General features: G+C 37.8%; 1 protein-coding gene across 2 annotated transcripts in view; it reads right to left on the bottom strand.

Moving 5' to 3' along the window:
- The window catches only part of PCNX1 (pecanex 1), a 205,880-nt gene that overhangs the window by 161,978 nt on the left and 22,247 nt on the right, over positions 1-21,655 (bottom strand). For both annotated transcript variants that reach the window (XM_025391999.1, XM_025392000.1), the window contains exon 2: positions 3,703-3,911. In XM_025391999.1, the coding sequence (XP_025247784.1) occupies positions 3,703-3,911 (209 nt within the window). The remainder of the gene's footprint in view (positions 1-3,702; positions 3,912-21,655) is intronic.

The raw sequence follows: 21,655 nt of genomic DNA, 5'->3' as shown, positions 1-21,655 counted from the left end.
CTCTCTCCGAAAGTGCTGGGATTACAGGCAGGAGCCACATTGGCCAGCCAATTTTCTTTTTTTAAACCCCAAATCAATAGCTAAGTGAACGGCAAATTTTTAAAGTTTACCAATATCAAATGTTGATGAGGATGTGAAACAATAAGGACTTTCATACACTACTGGTGAGAGTATAAATTGGTAAAATCATTTTGGCACACAGCTTGGAATTGCCTGATAAAACTGAACATGAAAATGCCCTATAAACCAGCTTACATAAACTAGATATACACATGCACTGCAAGACAAAAAACACTAGAAATAATCTGAACGGCTATAAATAGAAGAATGAATAAATAGACTGTGGTCTATTCTTACAGTGGCAGACTGCATGTCAGTCAATATGAATAAACTCTAGCTACAAACATCACCATGGGTGAGTCAATAAAATATAATATACTGTGCAAAAAAAGAAAAATCTCTCATATAGAAGTGCATACAGTATGATTCTCTTAGGATGTCCTAAAGCAGACAAAAATAAATAAATATATTCAGGGATATCTACAGAGAGTGTGTAACAATAAAGAAATGCAAGGGAGCTATTCACAACAAATTCAAGATTATGGTTACTCCTGAAGGGAAAAGTGGAATGAAATGGGAGAGGAATGTCATAAAGCTTATATGGTATTTTTATAATGTTTTATTTCCTAAGCTGTGTGGTAGGTAATGAAGTAGTCACTTGATTATTGCTAACATAGCATTTGGAATATATATTTCACAATAAATTTTAAAAGTAAAAGAAAATGGAAAAAACAATTCAGAAGCAATGAAAAATATATATAATATCCAGAAATAATTAGAACAATTATCAAGTGTTACCATGTGTCAGGAATTATTCTAAGAGCTTTATATATATTATTTCATTTATTCACTGTAATAATAATATGAGATAGTTCCATTATTTTCCTCATCATTCTGACAAGAAAGCCAACTCATAAAAAGCTTAAGTAGCTTGTCCAATGTCATACAATTAAGAAGCTTTGGCTGACTGAGTGCAAAGTCTGCATTCTCCTTGCTTATCCACAATGTAAGAGTATGTATTTCTTAACAGAAATAGAATAGGCCTAGGAAATGTACATAAACCATTTTAAAAATGTGAAATAAGACATAAAAGATAAGCAAATAAAGAGATAAATAAAATCATAAGAAAATAAACAGAAATCTCTCATCTATATCCCTATTTTAAAAGCTGAGTTTCTACAAATTTAATAGAATTGTCATCAAAATTCTAATGGAATTTTCTGGAGGATGAGCACACACGAAGATATCTCACAAAAGTAAGTATATGCATGAGAATAGCCAAAATAATATCAAAAAATGTCAGGCGTGTTGGTTCATGCCTGTAATCCTAGCACTTCAGGACACCGAGGCAGGCAGATTACTTGAGGTCAGCAGTCCAGCACCAGCCTGGCCAACATGACGAAACCCTGTCTCTACTAAAAATACAAAAATTAGCGGGGTGTGGTGGTGCGTGCCTGTAATCCCAGCTACTTGGGAGGCTGAGGCAGGAGAACAGTCTGAACCTGGGAGGTGGAGGTTGCAATGAGCTGAGATAGCACCACTGCACTCCAGTCTGGGCGACAGAGCAAGACTCCATGTCGAAACAAACAAACAAACACCCCCCAAAAAAAAATAATAATATCAAAAAAAATAAATACTGGAGTCACTCACAATGCTAAGTATTAAACATATTATAAAGTCACTATGATAAAAACAATATGGTATAAATGAAAAAAGGCAGAAAGATGAAGCAGAAAACTAAGTTCAGAAACTAACATAAGTACATACAGTATACTACATGAAAATAAAAGCATTTAAATTTACAGGGAAAAAAATCTGTTACTTAATGAATGGTGTTGTGACAAACAAACCTAAACAAATTAAGTTAAAATGTTTTCAAACTGACAACAATTTAACAGTAAAAGTAAAATGATAAAAATACTGAAAGTAGATACAAAGATCTCAATTTATTGTATATTTATATAATTTGAGGGAAGGAAAATCTTAGAAAACATGTTATCAAAAGCAGAAATAACAAACATACAAAATGGAACACAGAAAAATAAATTACAGGATATAAAGAGACTGACAAATAAAATGCTATAAACTGAGGAAGAATATTTGACACAGAAGAGCTAACATCCTTTGTTAAAAAAAAGTCCCAAAGTCAATAGCAAAAAAAAAATCCACTAATAGAAAAATACACAATTCACAGAATAACAAATATACATGGCAATAAGAAAAATACCTCCATTTTACTAGTAATTCAAAAACGGAAATATTACTTATTTAATTATTTAAATATTAAACAATGATATATCACAGTTTTTCAAATTACTAAATACTCAGAGCTGTCAAAAGTGCAAAAAAAAGAGGCAGCTGAATTTCTGGTCATAGTCATTAAATGGTAAAATCTTGGGAATTTGGCAATACATATTGGAAAAGTTTAAAATGTGCATAGCATTTCTAGTAATTCCACCTCTGAACAACTATGGTAAAACATTTAATCATTTAAAATTTAAACGTCACAGTTATCTAATATTTAAATTTCAAAATAATTGATATAATTAAAAATAGGATAAAATACATCCACATAATGAGATACTGTGCATCATTAAACATAGTATCACAGAATAATTGTTTTCACTACTTCAAATATTTGCTGAGTACCTATCATTGCCAGACACTGATTTTGGAACTGGGAATATAATAGTTTGTAAGAAAAATAAGGTCCTTACCTTCAAGAAGTTCATAAATGCAAATAAATGTTAAGATAATTTCAGATAGTGATTAAGGCGATAAAAATTATGAGGGTAAAATATGTTTAACAAACAGGGTACTCATGTTAAGAATAAGGAAAAAATGTAATTGAAAAGGAATAAACAAAGGCTTCCAATGCCCTGGAAAATATATAGAAATATCACCTGTCTTAACAGAGGAGTGCCCACTTTTTGTTATATTATTTATGTCTTGATGTCTGAAATATTTCATATTATGCTCAGTGGAAACAACTGCTTAGATTATTTGATCTTTCTCAACTTGGTTTCCACATCTGTAAATCAGGGATAATAACTGCATCTACCTGCTAGAATTGTTTTGAGGTATATCAAGTATTCACAAAAAAAACTTTTCCAAGAGTTATACCAGGGGGTACCTACGACTTTCTGCAAGGTCACAAACTTTCGACTAACAGCTAAGTTTCTAAGGTAAGAATATACAGTTGAAAGAAATGTACAATACATTAAGTATACAACTTACAAATGTCAAGTAAAATATCACAATTTGCTTATATATACACACACACACACACACATTTTATTTATATATATAAACAAAAATAAATGCTGAGATTTATAAGCCATGCTCAATAATTTCTTTAGGCTGTTAGTTTTGATCTTTAGCGTAAGTAACTATCATACGGTAGTGTATTGTTCTAACCTGTCTAGTAATGAGGCCAAGAAAATTGATTTAATCCCCTAAACATGCCAGTTAGCTTAGCTCTCTTCTAATATTAAAATATGTACCCATCATTGTATCTACAGTGGTAAGATCTAACACTGCCTTAAAACCATATGAAGAAAACAAGTACAACATAATAATCACATCATTATACAGATAACACGATCTAAATCATTACAATCTGAATGATAAAGGTTTCCTTACCTCGGTCCATTACTGTCTTTTCTCCTGGTTGAACAGTTGCCTTGCTCAGCTTTGTTTCGCTGATCTGTGAACTCATTTGCAGTCCTATCTACAACTTCTCCAGCATCAAGTGCTCTGTGTAGTCGATAGTTGACCATCTTCAGAACAATGAAGACAGCAGCTATCACAGGACAATAAACTGCTACTATAATCATGGAAGAAGGAAGGGCCTTTAAGAGAAGGAAAATAAGGAAATACATTTTAAAATATTTTCTATTGTATTCAATTAGAGAAATCTGTATCTGAAATAATAAACACATTTACACACAAAGCAACAACTATGTTACTAGCACTAAGCTGCAAAAGTACTGATACAATTTCACTGCCCAATGCAGTGAAAAGACACTAGCTACGTGTGGCTATTGAGTACTTGAGATATGGCTAGTTTGAATTGAGATGCAAAGTGAGAATAAACACTGCATTTCAAAGAATCAATATTTTAAAAAATGTAAAATATCTCAATTTTTATGTTGATTACATGTTGAAATAATACTTAGATTATACTGGTCAAATAAAACATTATTAAAATTAATTTCATGTGTTTCTTTTTACTTAATGTGGCTACTAGAAAATGTTAAATTACATATATGGCTTGCCTGCATTACATTTCCACTGGACAGCACAGGTATACAGTCCATGCCAAAAGCCTTATCATACGCTTGGAGAACAAAGGTATCACATTACAGCATATGTGAATAAATCCAGGTTGTGATTCATATATAATGCCTGTTTATGGACTCTGTGCAACCATTTTTTAGGATACATTCTTTGTATTCCCAAAAATTGGAAGTTAAAACAGTCATGAGAATGGCCTTAGAACTGTGACTGTAAAACTGGGTAAGATACGGAAGACATGCAAAATCCAGGTGGGTTTTATTTTAAAATAGTTAAACATTTAAAATACTTAAAAATTGTAGCCTGCCAAACAAAAAGAATAAAAGACCGCAGAACAGAATCAAGTAACAGATTAACTGAAATAAGTCAGCCAAACATCCTGGGTGGGGGGCTGAAGGCCCATCACACAGAAGGATTCAGTGATGGGAAATGTGAGTCCATGGGTGGCAGGCCTAGAGACCAGCTCACTGGGAAGGCAAGGCCTAGAGTCACTGTTGGGAGAGGTAATACAACTAGGCTCAACTTACCCCAATTTCATGAGAATAATCACCCAGACATCTATAGCTCTAGACCCCACATGCTTTCACAAGATTCAATCTTAGTTATCTGAGAACATGACCCCAAATTGACTTTAAAAGAGTAACCTCTAGCCAGGCATGGTGGCAAGCACCTGCAATCCCAGCTACTCAGGAGGCTGAGGCAGGAGAATTACTTAAACGTGGGAGGTGGAGGTTCTTGGAGTGAGCCAAGATCATGCCACTGCACTCCAGCCTGCAACTCCATTTCAGAAAAAACAAAAGAAGAAGAAGGAGAAGGAGAAGGAGAAGAAGAAGAAGAAGAGTAACCTCAAATCACTTGAGACAAAAATAAAACGGTCTTGATGAGCAAGGCAGGTTTAGAATACAGATATGATCAAAGTTTCTTTAAAAAAAAAAAAAAGTTTCTGAGAGGGAAAGAGTGTGGGTTGAAATTAGGAGAGAAAAACATAAAGTCCACAAAGTAATACTTTTGTGTTGAGTGTGGGCATAATAGGTATATATTAAATATCTGGCATTTTTAAATACTCGGATTAAGAAGTCCTGCATATTAATGTATCTAAAAAATTAAACTTGTGATTCCAATTTAAAATGTTACTGAATAACTTGTTTGGGCTTATAATTTTAAGTTGGGAAACACATTTAGAAGTTTACAAAATCCATAAATATCAGATTTGGAAGAGTTGAGTACTTGTATGATATTGTGAAATATGTATTTAGTCTTCATCCCCATTTTCTGGCATAAACTCTTAAAATCCTTGGAATCCCCAAACTGGTAAGTGTCTTTTTGTTCACTATTAGCTTGACTGGTGCCTGGAGGCTCCTGGATAGCCTCAGGAGCCAGGGCTGGTTTCCAGGGGAACCAACCTCCTGATTAGAGGGTTGGACTGAAGTCCCAACTCTCAACCTCCAGGGAGGGAAGAGGGGCTGTAGGATGAGTTGATCACTGTATTAGTCCACTCTCATGCTGCTATGAAGAAATACCCAAGACTGGGTAATTTATAAAGAAAAGAGGTTTCATTGACTCACAGTTCCACATGGCTAGGAAGCCCTCAGGAAACTTACAATCATGGCAGAAGGCACCTCTTCACAGGGCAGCAGGAGAGAGAAGTGAATACTAAGTGAAGGGGGAAGCCCCTTATAAAACCATCAGCTCTCATGAGAACTCACTGATTATCACGAGAACTGAATGGGAGAAATGCCCCCATGATTCAATTATCTCCACCAGGTCCTACCCTAGATACATGGGGATTATCACAATTCAAGGCGAGATTTGGGTGCGGACACAGAGCCAAGCCCATCATTTCACCCTGGCCCCTCCCAAATCTCACATCCTCACATTTCAAAACACAATCACGGGCTTCCAACAGTCCCCCAAAGTCTTAACTCATTCCAGCATTAACTCAAAAGTCCAAGTCCAAAGTCTCATCTGAGACAAGGCAAGTCCCTTCCACCTATGAGTCTGTAAAATCAAAAGCAAGTTAGTTACTTCCTAGATACAATGAGGTACAGGCACTGGGCAAATACACTCATTCCAAATGGGAAAAATTGGCCAAAAGAAAGGGACTACAGGCCCCATACAAGTCCAAAATCCGGCAGGGAAGTCAAATCTCAAAGCTCTAAAATGATCTCCTTTGACTCCATGTCTCACATCCAGGTCACTGATATAAGACGTGGGCTCCCATGGCCTTGGACAGCTCTATCCCTGTGGCTCTGCAGGGTACAGCTCCCCTCCTAGCTGGCTCATGGGCTGGCATTGACTGTCTGTGGCTTTTCCAGGCACATGATGCAAGCTGTTGGATCTACCATTCTGGGGAATGGAGGACAGTGACCCTCTTCTCACAGCTCTGGTAAGCAGTGCCCAAAGGGGACTCTGTATGGGGGTGGAGGTCCAACCCCACATTTCCTTTCCACAGTGCCTTAGCAGAGGTTTTCCATGAGGGCTCCACCACTGCAGCAGACTTCTGCCTGGACATCTGGGCATTTCCATACATCCTCTGAAATCTAGGCAAAGATTCCCAAACCTCAATTCTTAGCTTCTGTGCACCCACAGGCCCAACACCACATGTAAGGCAGCAAGGCTTGATGCTTACACCCTCTGAAGCAACAGCCTGAGCTGTACACTGGCCCCTTTTAACCACAGCTGGGATGCAGGATACCAAGTCCAGAGGTGCGCAAAGCAGCAAGTCCCTGGGCCTCACCCAAGAAATCATTTTTTCCTTCTAGGCCTCTGAGTTCGTGATGGGAGGGGCTGCCGTGAAGATTTCTGACATGCACTGGAGACATTTTCCCCATTGTCTTGGTGATTAACATTTGGCTCCTCGTTGTTTATGCAAATTTATGCAGCCCTCTTGAATTCCTCCCCAGAAAATGGAGCTGTGTTTTCTATTGCATCATCAGGCTGTAAATTTTCCAAACTTTTATGCTCTGTCACCTCTTGACTGCTTTGCTGCTTAGAAACTTCTTCCACCAGATACCCTACATCATTTCTCTCAAGTTCAAATTTCCACAGATCTCTAGAACAGGAGCAAAATGCCACCAGTCTCCTTGCTAATAAAGCATAGCAAGAGTCACCTTTATTCCAGTCCCTAATAAGTTCCGCATGTCCATCTAAGACCACCTCAGCCTAGACTTCATTGTCCGTATCACCATCAGTATTTTGGTCAAAGCCATTCAACAAGCATCTAGGAAGTTCCAAACTTTCCCACATCTTCCTGTCTTCTTCTGAGCATTCCAAACTGTTCTAACTTTTGCCTGTTACCCAGTTCCAAAGTCACTTCCACATTTTTTAGTATCTTTACAGCAGTGCCCCATTAGCTGGTACCAGTTTAGTGTATTAATCCATTTTCATGCTGCCATGAAGAAACACCTGAGACTGGGTAATTTATAAGGAAAAGAGGTTTAACTGACTCACAATTCTGTATGAATGGGGAGGCCTCACGAAACTTAACAATCATGGCCAAAGGCACCTCTTCACAGGCAGCAGGAGAGAGAAGTGAGTACCCAGTGAAGGGGGAAGCCACTTATAAAACCATCAGATCTGGTGAGAACTAACTCACTATCTTAAGAACAGCATGGGGAAAACCACCCCCATGATTCAATTATCTCCACCTGGTCCTGCAGTTGATATGTGGGGATTATCACAATTCAACGTGAGATTTGGGTGGGGACACAAAACCAAACCATATCAATCACCAAATGATGTAATCGATCATGACTACATAATGAAGCTTCTATAAAAACCCAAAAGGCTTGGATTCAGGAGCTTCATGATACCTAACAGACACAGGATTCTGGAGGGTGGCATGCCTAGAGACAGCATGGAAGCTCCAGGGCCCTTCCCACATGCCTTGCCTCGTGCTACTTTTCATTTGTATCCTTTGTATTAATAATATCTCCAGGTAGACAGTATCAGAATTGAATTGAGTTGGAGGATACCCAGCTGGCGTCTGCTGAAGCACCTGCTGCAGAAATTGGTTGACTGCTTGGTATGCGGGGACACCCCCACACATCTGCTGTCAGAAGTGTTCTGTGCTGTGATAGTATACTAGGAGAACAGAGTTTGTTTTTTCTATAGCCTCTCAACTTGCAAACATTTGTCAGATAATTTAAATCCTTAAAAATGAATAATAAATTTACAAATTCAATTTGATGAGGTCTTGAGTTATTTAAAAAAGCCTTTTTAAGTTATTTTTAAAATATGTTAGATCTGTAAAGAGTTGAGTTTAAAATTCTTAGTTTTAAGATGGCTGAATAGGAACAGCTTCAGCCTACAGCTCCCAGTATGAGTGATGCAGAAGATGGGTGATTTCTGCATTTCCAACAGAGTTACCGAGTTCATCTCACTGGGGCTTGTCGGACAGCGGGTGCAGCTCACGGAGTGTGAGCCCAAGCAGGGTAGGGCATCGCCTCACCTGGGAAGTGCAAGGGGTCAGAGAATTCCCCTTCCTAGCCAAGGGAAGCTGTGACAGATGGTACCTGGAAAATCGGGACACTCTCACCCTAATACTGAGCTTTTCCAACGGTCTTAGCAAACAGCACACCAGGAGATTATATCCCACACCTGGTTCAGAGGTTTGGACGCCCACAGAGCCTCACTCACTGCTAGCACAGCAGTCTGAGATTGAACTGCAAGGCGGTAGTGAGGCTGGGGGAGGGGCGTCCGCCATTGCTGAGGCTTGAGTAGATAAACAAAGCAGCCGGGAAGCTCCAACTTGGTGGAGCCCACGGCAGCTCAAGAAGGCCTGCCTGCATCTGTAGACTCCACCTCTGGGGGCAGGGCATAGTGGAACAAAAGGCAGCAGAAATTTCTGCAGACTTAAACGTCCCTGTCTGATAGCTTTGCAGAGAGTAGTGGTTCTTCCAACACGGAGTTTGAGATGTGAGAACAGAAAGACTGCCGCCTCAAGTGGGTCCCTGACCCCTGAGTAGCCTAACTGGCAGACACCTCGCAGTATGAGCCGACTGACACGTCATACAGCCGGGTGCCCCTCTGAGACGAAGCTTCCAGAGGAACAATCAGGCAGCAACAAATACCGTTCTGCAATATTTGCTGTTCTGCAGCCTCCGCTGGTGACACCCAGGCAAACAGGGTCTGGAGTGGACCTCCAGCAAACTCCAACAGACCTGCAGCTGAGGGTCCTGACTGTTAGAAGGAAAACTAACAAACAGAACGGATATCCACACCAAAATCCCATTGTACGTCACCATCATCCAAGACCAAAGGTAGACAAAGCCACAAAGATAGTGAGAAAGCAGAGCAGAAAAGCTCAAAATCCTAAAAATCAGAGTTCCTCTTCTCCTCCAAAGGAACCCAGCTCCTCGTCAGCAACAGAATAAAGCTGGACGGAGTATGACTTTGACAAGTTGAGAGAAGAAGGCTTCAGATGATTGGTAATAACAAACTTCTTCCAGCAAAAGGAGGATGTTTGAACCCATCACAAAGAAGCTAAAAACCTTGAAAAAAGATTACACAAATGGCTAACTAGAATAAAGTGTAGAGAAGACCTTAAATGACCTGAGGGAGCTGAAAACCATGGCACAAGAACTATGTGACACATGCACAAGCTTCAGTAGCCGATTCCATCAAGTGGAAGAAAGGGTATCAGTGACTGAAGATCAAATGAATGAAATCAACCAAGAAGAGAAGTTTAGAGAAAAAAAGAGTAAAAAGAAACGAACAAACCCTCCAAGAAATATGGGACTATGTGAAAAGACCAAATCTACATCTGATTGGTATACCTGAAAGTGATGGGGACAATCAAACCAAGTTGGAAAACACTCTTCAGGATATTATCCAGGAGAACTTCCCCAACCTAGCAAGGCAGGCCAACATTCAAATTCAGGAAATACAGAGAATGCCACAAAGATACTCCTTGAGAAGAGCAACTCCGAGACACATAATTGTCAGATTCACCAAAGTTGAAATGAAGGAAAAAATGTTAAGGGAAGCCAGAGAGAAAGGTCGGGTTACCCACAAAGGGAAGCCCCATCAGACTAACAACGGATTTCTCTGCAGAAACTCTACAAGCCAGAAGAGAGTGGAGACCAATATTCAACATTCTTAAAGAAAAGAATTTTCAACCCAGAATTGCATATCCAGCCAAACTAAGCTTCATAAGTGAAGGAGAAATAAAACACAGACAAGCAAATGCTGAGAGATTTTGTCACCACCAGGCCTGCCCTACAAGAGCTCCTGAAGGAAGCACTAAACATGGAAAGGAACAACTGGTACCACCCACTGCAAAAACACGCCAAATTGTAAAGACTGTCAATTCTAGGAAGAAACTGCATCAACTAACAGGCAAAATAACCAGCTAGCATCATAATGACAGGATCAAACTCACACGTAACAATATTAACCTTAAAGGTAAATGGGCTAAATGCTCCAATTAAAAGACATAGACTGGCAAATTGGATAGAGTCAAGAACCATCAGTGTGCTGTATTCAGGAGACCCATCTCACGTGCAGAGACACACATAGGCTCAAAATAAAGGGATGGAGGAAGATCTACTAAGCAAATGGAAAACAAAAAAGAGGAGGGTTTGCAATCCAAGTCTCTGATAAAAACAGACTTGAAACCAACAAAGATCAAAACAGACAAAGAAGGCCATTACATAATGGTAAAGGGATCAATTCAACAAGAAGAGCTAGCTAGCCTAAATATATATGCACCCAATACAGGAGCACCCAGATTCACAAAGCAAGTCCTTAGAGACCTACAAAGAGACTTAGACTCCCACACAATAATAATGGGAGACTTTAACACCCCACTGTCAACATTAGACAGATGAATGAGAGAGAAAGTCAACAAGGATATCCAAGAATTGAACTCAGCTCTGCATTAATCGGACCTAAAAGACATCTACAGAACTCTCCACCCCAACTCAACAGAATATACATTCTTCTCAGCACCACATCGCACTTATCCCAAAATTGACAACATAGTTGGAAGTAAAGCACTCCGCAGCAAATGTAAAAGAACAGAAATTATAACAAACTGTCTCTCAGATCACAGTGCAATCAAACTAGAACTCAGGATTAACAAACTCACTCAAAACCGCACAACTACATGGAAACTGAACAACCTGCTCCTGAATGACTACTGGGTAAATAACAAAATGAAAGCAGAAATAAAGATGTTCTTTGAAACCACTGAGAACAAAGATAACAACATACCAGAAACTGTGGGACACATTTAAAGCAGTGTGTAGAGGGAAATTTATAGCACTAAATGCCCACAAGAGAAAGCAGGAAAGATCTAAAATCGACACCCTAACATCACAATTAAAAGAACTAGAGAAGCAAGAGCAAACATATTCGAAAGCTAGCAGAAGGCAAGAAATAACTAAGATCAGAGCAGAACTGAAGGAGATAGAGACATAAAAAACCTTTCAAAAAATCAATGAATCCAGGAGCTGGTTTTTTGAAAAGATCAACAAAATTGATAGACCGCTAGCAAGACTAAGAAGAAAAGAGAGAAGAACCAAATAGATGCAATAAAAAATGATAAAGGGGATATTACCACCAATCTCACAGAAATACAAACAACCATCAGAGAATACTATAAACACCTCTATGCAAATAAACTAGAAAATCTAGAAGAAATGGATGAATTCCTGGACACATACACCCTCCCAAGACTAAACCAGGAAGAAGCTGAATCCCTGAATAGACCAATAACAGGCTCTGAAATTGAGGCAATAATTAATAACCTACCAACCAAAAAAAGTCCAGGACCAGACGGATTCACAGCCGAATTCTACCAGAGGTACAAAGAGGAGCTGGTACCATTCCTTCTGAAACTATTCCAAACAATAAAAAAAGAGGGAATCCTCCCTATCTCATTTTATAAGGCCAGCATCAACCTGATACCAAAGCCTGGCAGAGACACAACAAAAAAAGAGAATTTTAGAACAATATCCCTGATGAACATCGATGCAAAAATCCTCCATAAAATACTGGCAAACCAAATCCAGCAGCACATCAAAAACCTTATCCACCACCATCAAGTTGGCTTCATCCCTGGGATGCAAGGCTGGTTCAACATACACAAAACAATAAACGTAATCCATCATATAAACAGAACCAAAGACAAAAACTACATGATTATCTCAATAAATGCAGAAAAGGCCTTTGACAGAATTCAACAGCCCTTCATGCTAAAATCTCTCAATAAATTCGGTATTGATGGAACGTATCTCAAAATAATAAGAGCTATTTATGACAAATCCACAGCCAACGTCATACTGAATGGGCAAAAACTGGAAGCATTCCCTTTGAAAACTGGCACAAGACAGGGATGCCCTCTCTTACCACTCCTATTCAACACAGTGTTGGAAGTTCTGGCCAGGGCAATCAGGCAGGAGAAAGAAATAAAGGATATTCAACTAGGAAGAGAGGAAGTCAGATTGTCCCTGTTCGCAGATGACATGATTGCATATTTAGAAAACACCATCGTCTCAGCCCCAAATCTCCTTAAGCTGATAAGCAACTTCAGCAAAGTCTCAGGATACAAAATCAATGTGCAAAAATCACAAGCATTCCTATACACCAATAACAGACAGAGAGCCAAATCATGAGTGAACTCCCATTCGCAATTGCTTCAAAGAGAATAAAATACCTAGGAATCCAACTTACAAGGGATGTGAAGGACCTCTTCAAGGAGAACTACAAACCACTGCTCAACGAAATAAAAGAGGACACAAACAAATGGAAGAACATTCCATGTTCATGGATAGGAGGAATCAATATCATGAAAATGGCCATACTGACCAAAGTAATTTATAGATTCAATGCCATCCCCATCAAGCTACCAATGACTTTCTTCACTGAATTGGAAAAGCCTACAACATTCATATAGAACCAAAAAGAACCCGCATTGCCAAGACAATCCTAAGCCAAAAGAACAAAGCTGGAGGCATCACACTACCTGACTTCAAACTATACTACAAGGCTACAGTAACCACAACAGCATGGTACTGGTACCAAAACAGAGATATAGACCAATGGAACAGAACAGAGCCCTCAGAAATAATACCACACATCTACAACCATCTGATCTTTGACAAACTTGACAAAAACAAGAAATGGGGAAAGGCTTCCCTATTTAATAAATGGTGCTGGGAAAACTGGCTAGCCACAAGTAGAAAGCTGAAACTGGATCCCTTCCTTACACCTTATAAAAAAATTAATTCAAGATGGATTAAAGATTTAAATGTTAGACCTAAAACCATAAGAACCCTAAAAGAAACTTAGGCGATACCATTCAGGACATAGGCATGAGCAAGGACTTCATGACTACAACACCAAAAGCAATGGCAACAAAAGCCAAAATTGACAAATGGGACCTAATTAAACTAAAGAGCTTCTGAATGGCAAAAGAAACTACCATCAGAGTGAACATGCAACCTACAGAATGGGAGAAAATTTTTACAATCTACCCATCTGATACAGGGCTAATATCCAGAATCTACAAAGAACTTAAACAAATTTACAAGAAAAAATCAACCCCATCAAAAAGTGGGCAAAGGATATGAACAGACACTTCTCAAAAGAAGATATTTATGCAGCCAACAGACACATGAAAAAATGCTCATCATCACTGGCCATTAGAGAAATGCAAATCAAAACCACAATGAAATGCCATCTCACACCAGTTAGAATGGCGATCATTAAAAAGTCAGGAAACAATAGGTGCTGGAGAGCATGTAGAGAAACAGGAACACTTTTACACTGTTGGTGGGACTATAACCTAGTTCGACCATTGTGGAAGACAGTGTGGTGATTCCTCAAGGATCTAGAACTAGAAATACCATTTGATCCAGCCATCCCATTACTGGGTATATACCCAAAGGATTATAAGTCATGGTGCTATAAAGACACATGCACACGTATGTTTATTGCAGCACTATTCATAATAGCAAAGACTTGGAACCAACTCAAATGTCCATCAATGATAGACTGGATAAAGAAAATGTGGCACATATACACCATGGAATACTATGCAGCCATAAAAAAAGGATGAGTTCATGTTCTTTGTTGGGACATGGATGAAGCTGAAAACCATCATTCTGAGAAAATTGTCGCAAGGACAGAAAACCAAACACCGCATGTTCTCACTCATAGGTGGGAACTGAACAATGAGAACACTTGGACAACAGGGCAGGGAACATCACACACTGGGGCCTGTCGTCAGGTAGGGGAAGCGGCGAGGGATAGCATTAGGAGATATACCTAAATGGTGAGTTAATGGGTACGGCACACCAACATGGCACATGTATACATATGTAACAAACCTGCACTTTGTGTACACATATCCTAGAACTTAAAGTATAATTAAAAAATAAAAAATAAAATTCCAGTTAATTTAAAGCTTTAAAAATCTAATATTCATTATGAAAAAGTACTCTGAATAATCTTTTCTGAGCAAAATGGCCACTCTCAAACACACAACACAAACTGCTTTGATACATATAAACACATATACATTTCAGAGAATTTACAAAAACTGTGTGACACTGGCTTCCATCTGAAATATCTGTCATAAAAAACAGAATTCCTGGAAATTATTTAGTTCAATACTCTCATTTCCAGACAGGAATTTGAATGATTTAGCCAAGATCACCCATCTTGATATCACTATTATACGAGGTTTCTTATGCCTATTTCAGTGCCCATTTTTTGCTATATACCACACTGCCAATTCCATTTTCAAATGTAAAATGTCGAAAAATAAGAGTTCCATTGTAATTCACTGTAGTCCACATTAAGATAAAAATGATTCATATTAATTAAGTGGATAGAAAGGCAACAACCCCGACATTATTACTCAGTGTTAGACAAATTCATTGAAAATATTAATGGCTCTGCCAAATGGGAAAAGATAAAAGAGTACTTAACACTGAATGGTCTACAGGATCTGCCTCTACAAAAAGAGTCAAAGATTATGGATGCTTAAAACAGATCTAAATAAACTCTCTCCTCCTACTATTATATTGCTAACAGCAGTGGCCAACTGGGTGTCAAAAACACACCGAAATGTGCAAGATGTACATATTAAGTGTAGAACTTCCTTTTAAAAATAGGGACAGTGTCTCACTATGTTGCCCAGACTGTTCTTAAACTCTTGGCCTCAAGTGATTCTCCCACCTCAGCCTTGCAAAGTGCCGGGATTACAGGCGTGAGACACTGTGCCCAGCTCAGAATTTCTTTTTTAAGAGCACTGAACAGTGAAAAGGCTTAGAACAAAATAAAAATTTAGGTGACCATTACATACTGGAAACCAGTACCTGATGAACAATACTTGCATTTTCTATTCAAATTACAAAAGTTATTTTCCACTATCTGATTTAAATGCATAAGCCCTGTCAGTGATTATTCTTGAGGTTTCTGGGTGACAAAGGCCAGCTGTGCTGTAACAGTTTAACCTTTCCCAAAGGGGGTAAAAGTGCATAGACACACACTGGTCTGTCTGGTGACTTAAACTTATTTTCTACTCTACTTGGATTACTTCACTGGACTCTCACCTGATTCTAGAGCAGCTGATAATATTACCAGCAGATCATAATAGATCATAAACCCTTCCTGTAATTGTGATTCACATTGTCATGCAACCTATCTGCAGAACGTTTTCATTTTACAAAACTGAAACCCTCTATCTATTAAACAACAACTTCCTTTCCCCATCCCCTGGCAACCACCATCTACTTTATGTTTCTATAAATTTGACTACTTTAATGTTTTATTTTTTCAAGCCCAAGGCAAGCAAGAAGTTCTGGGAAAGTCTGGAACTTCCTAGAGACTTGAGTAATTTCAATGTGAATATTCTTAACACTGACACTACTGAAGAGTACACTTAAAAATGGTTAAAATGTCTGTACCCAGTGGTTATGACTGTAATCCCAGCTATTCACAGGAGGCTGAGCGGGGACGATCAATTGAGCCCAGGAGTTCAAGTCTAGCCCAGGCAACATAGTGAGACCCTGTCTCTGAAAAAAATATTTTTTAAATGGTTAAGATAATAAACTTTATGTGTTTTTTACCACAATTTTTTTAAGCTAGATGGATAAATATTTCACTGTTTTCTCTCCAGTAAGGAAAGAAAACGAAATGTTGAGAAACAAGCTAGGAAACCGAGCCATTTATCCCACAGTTTAGTCTTCTTAAACTCTGACAGCTTATCCTTAACACTAAAAATTGCGCAATTTCATCCAGGAATGATAGGTTCAAGCTATTCAAGATGCCAAATACATTTCTGATAGGACTCTTGAAAATGCCACTTGGCATCACAGAAATGGTCATACCAGAATTATCACAGTCATTAGGTAACCTTATTATTTCATTTAAAAATGCAAGTGAATAATTTTCCCCTATGGCTACCACTTTGCATGGTGAAAGTGCAATCTTTTATACATACTCCTTTCCTTGTGCAGCAATGTAAAGGCTTTGTTTTAGATTAATAACTTTCATTATCTCCTTCACCACTGGCTCAAGATCTGGAAGCACACTGTAGCCAAAGACTGCTTCCTTAATACACGTGTAGTTGTTCTCCATCAGAATGAATTTCTATGCATCTTTTCCAGTCTATGTTACAAAGTGATTATCAATTAAGTCTAACACTTAATGTCAACTAACTTCTAATACTTAGTGATTATGATGTGCAAGGTACATTTTTAAGTGCTTTAAGTATACTAACTCACTTAGCCCTCACAATCACCTCATGGCTCTATTATTCATTTTCAAGATAGGGAAGCTAAGGCACAAAACCAGACATTAGAGAGCAGTTTGGCTACACAGTCAGGAGTCAGCAAACTTTTCTCTTAGGGCCAAACAACATATACTTCGGTTTGTAGATGATCTGTTGTAACTACTCAACTCTACTGTTATAGCATAAAAGAAGCCATAGATATATAAATAAATGAACATACTATGTTCCAATAAAACCTTATTTATAGACATAAATCCAAATTTCATATAATTCTCACACATCACAAAATACTACTTCTATTGAATTTTTTTTCAAGCATTAAAAATGTAAAAATAATTCTTAGCTAATGGGGCATACAAAAACCTCCATGGGCCATAGTTTGCTGATCTCTACTCTAAATGAAAAATTCTTTTCTTCTCTAACCAACAACCCGAACAAAAGGTCATCAAGCTCTTCTCCTTCATACACGCCAACTACAAATCTATCACTGCCAACACCACCAGTTTCTTCCAACAGTAAAGCAAACTAGCTACTAGTAAACATAGGCCAGTAATTGCTCTTTCATAATGGATGAAATCAAGGCACATTCACCCTGGCATTTAGTAACAAAAGTAACAAAATTCTGAAAACAGCTCCTCTAGCTTGCTCTCCAAGCAAAATAATTATAATTATTTTTTTAAGTAGTTTTACAATTTTGGATTATACCTTTATGTTTTTTGGTCTCTTCCCCCTCAGTCAGAAAATGTCAGTTTACACTAGAAAACAATGGTTTAGGATTATTGTAAAAAATGCGATTGGTTCCATAAAAATCCCTAGAAAAATAATAAAAACTTCAATAGACATGTCACTATTTGACATAAAAGATAACTTACTAGGGACTAGGAACAAAGTCTGTCAGCACAATAAAAGAAAATTTTAAAAACAGATTCAAACACAAAGCCTGTGTCTTACGGTCTCTCTAAAAAGGTAGATTAATTGTAAGAAAAATCATACAAAGTAAAAACAAAACCATCTAGATCACCCTTTCAAAACACAAAGATACCCAAAAGTTGACATTTCTTCACATCTCCTTATACTAGATGTTTTTCCTCAAAACGTTTAGCTATAAATGTATAACAAATAAATACAATTGTCCCTCCCCGGAAGCTGTACTTTGCTGCCTTATAATATACTATAGTTTCATATCCAGCCATTAGAAAAAGTTGAGTAAGTTTTGTTTCCAAATTTAAAACACTAAATTTATTTAGATTATTCGATTATTCTTTTTGTTTTTGCTTCTTTGCTTTTGTTTTTGAGATAGAGTTTCACTCTTGTTGCCCAGGCTGGATGGAGTGCAATGGTGCGATCTCGGCTCACCACAACCTCCGCCTCCCAGGTTCAAGCGATTCTCCTTCCTCAGCCTCCCGAGTAGCAGGGATTACAGGCATGCGCCAACACACCCAGCTAATTTTGTATTTTTAGTAGAGACAGGGTTTCTCCATGTTGGTCAGGCTGGTCTGGAACTCCCAACCTCAGGTGATCTGCCCGCCTTGGCCTCCCAAAGTGCTGAGATTACAGGTGTGAGCCACCGTGCCCGGCCCTAGATTATTCTTAAATCCATGTTTCTCTTTGTGTGGTTTGAGATCTCTGAATGTTCCCAACTACCAAGGTAAGAAAACAGTGCTCCTAGTGAGCTATGGCAGAAATAATCACTAGCATATTTATTGAGAAAAACTGAACTTAAACTTTATTTTTTTGGCTTTACAGTTCTGTCTGTTCTGCTAATAGTATCTTGTAGAAAAGGAACTAAAAATTAAAAAATACCCAAAAAATCTGGCAGATAAAGACAAAAATTAGCAGAATTTGAAAGCAGTATACCTTATGCCCTAGACATGGGGAAAACACACACACACACACACACACACACACACACACACACACACTAATCCTATCCTAAATTGTAAGTTCCATCCATCAATATATCTGGACTAACTTTTCTTAACACTCTTTCAGGAGATGAAAACTAAACATTTATAACAATAGGAGTGCTAGCTTCTACTGTCTGCCTAAAAATCAGTCCATCCTATGGCTGTTTACATTGTGGGCAAAGTACTAAGGGGAAAAAGAATTAACCATTTTTTTGTAAAGCTCTAAGATGGCCAATTGGCCTCAAGTTTTAGCTTTTCTACTGGTACACCTGAAGGGGTGGGGAGTTGGGAACACCTCCACTTATTCACAATGATAGAAAAACCCCCTTTGGCTTTTTCCCAGAGAAAATGGGCAAGTTAATTCCTGCAGTGTTTGCAATTCAGTTCCATAGCTGTCCCACCTTTCATTTTTGGTGGATGGAGAGAATGTTGGGGAGAAGGGAGAAAGAAGGGCTTAGTATTCAAATATTGCCTATAAATTTAGAAAATGTTAATTAAGAGGGATCAGAAAGAATATGAATGTTTTTAATAAGGCTTACAGTTTTCCATATACAAGCTGCCCCTAAAGGACTCAGAAAAGGCGCTGATATCAACAGCCATGGCTCCAGGGATTTAGCCCTCTTGCCACAGTATTCTTTGGGGATTGAGGTAAAGCATTCCAGTTAGAAGTCTCCTTTCAGAGGATGGAGCTGCAGAGGAAAAGGAGAAAAGTACTCTCCATGTTGAGATTCAGGCATACTTTCCCATAGAAAAAAAAACAAACTAAAACATAATATTCTATTGAGCTAACTACACAAGGTCAAACTAATTTCAGAGGGCCAGCTGGGAACCTGTGTAACAAACTCACAGTGCATTTTCCCTAAAGGCAACTGGTTTACAAGTGAGCTACTGGAACTTGAGCCTACCCATATTTCTGCAAATGTCTGCTACATAAATATTTTAATATAAATAGAATAATTAAAAATAATAGATACTATCTTTTTTAAAAATCTGTATATATCTTTTAAAAATCTGTTTATGTCACTCCATAACCTACATTTGTATTAATATTTACATTTTTAGCTACAATAGAATGCTCTTCTTAGGGAGGTAACAGTCAAAATTTATGCCACATCACCCAGCTGAAAAGAGACTAAAGTAGTATAATACATGCAAGTCATTGGCAACAGGTATTGAGTCTATTACTCGGGGCAGAAGTCACTATGCCAGGAGCTAGAGATGAGCAGCTTGATCCATATGAAGCCAGGTACAGTGACATTCGCCTGTAGCCCTAGCTCTTTGGAAGGCTGAGGTGGGAGGATTGCTTGAGCCCAAAAGTTCAAGGTTGAGTGTCCTATGACTATACCTGTGAACAGCCACTGCACTCCAGCCTAAGCAACATAGGTAGACTTTGTCCCTTAAAAACATACATACACACACATACACACACACAACATATGCACAGGCACACACACACGCATGAGAAGAAAGGGCACAGACATAAAAAAGAAGGGATAAAGAAAAAACCCAACAAATAAATGTGAGGATGTATACTGAGGGACTAAAATAATTTTATGTACATTATAGGATTTTTCCTATGCTTTTATTTAAAGAAAGAAAATCATTTGTACAATTTGAATCTATAAATTGTCATGAAAGTCAATGTCCTCATAATTAAAATGTTACGTATATCTTTTCTACTCTATTTCATGAAATGATTTTGTCCAATTTATTCACATATTTTTAGCAACAGAAGTTTCTTCATCACAGAAGTCATTATGAGTTATCTAACCCAAGTTTACATAGCACATCTACATCATCATTTCAGTATAAGTTTGAGTTCTCACACTTTCTGAATGTATGTATGATGCTGTTCCTAGGAGTTCTGTGTATCCAAATGTCCATGTGTACTTAACTAGAACAACTGTTCTTTTTTTCACTCATCACATAAGTACATATTCTTATCTCCATAAGCTACTTTTTAACTTAATCTTTAACAATTTATTATGACATCCAACACTTGCAAATTATTAAGTTATAATCCTAGTAACAGTTACAATTAGCTATGCTTAATTTTTAAAAACTGTTTAAAAATCAAGTCATGTTGCTACAAACACATAAAAAAACAACTGGATGAAAAACAGTAACTGGGCAAGTGGCAAGTAATACAAAAGACTTTGTAATGAGTCAGATAACAGAATTCTTTCTTGGCTGAGGGATACTTTTGGGTTAGGGGGCACCTAGCCTAATAATCAAATACATAAAGTCATATGGTAGACTAGAGATAGAATGCTTCAAAACAAGAGCAAGACGGTAAAGGGGGAAAAAAAACACTGAATGTACAGCAGAGCTTTCCCCTAGTTTCCAAAAGCATCTTTAGATTACTGCAGAGAACAAAAGAAGTAATAATTTTCATGTAATCCCAAAAAGGTATCCAAACAATTCCTATCTAGAAGAATTTGTTAAAGATAGCACACTTTGAAATTTTTCAAAAATGAAGGTAACAAAGAGATAGGCCCCAGAACACAACATACCCAACAATCTAAACTTTATAGATAAAAATAGTGACTCACAAAAACCTTATACAAAACTAACTCATCCTATCCTATGTGTTGAAATGGTTTTCTTTTTTTTTTTTTTTTTTTTTTTTTTTTTTTTTTTTTTTTTT

The sequence above is a fragment of the Theropithecus gelada genome, chromosome 7b (assembly GCF_003255815.1).
Source record: "Theropithecus gelada isolate Dixy chromosome 7b, Tgel_1.0, whole genome shotgun sequence".
Lineage (NCBI taxonomy): Eukaryota > Metazoa > Chordata > Mammalia > Primates > Cercopithecidae > Theropithecus > Theropithecus gelada.
The sequence above is the reverse complement of the archived record's forward strand: the minus strand, read 5'-3'. Positions and strand labels throughout refer to the sequence as shown.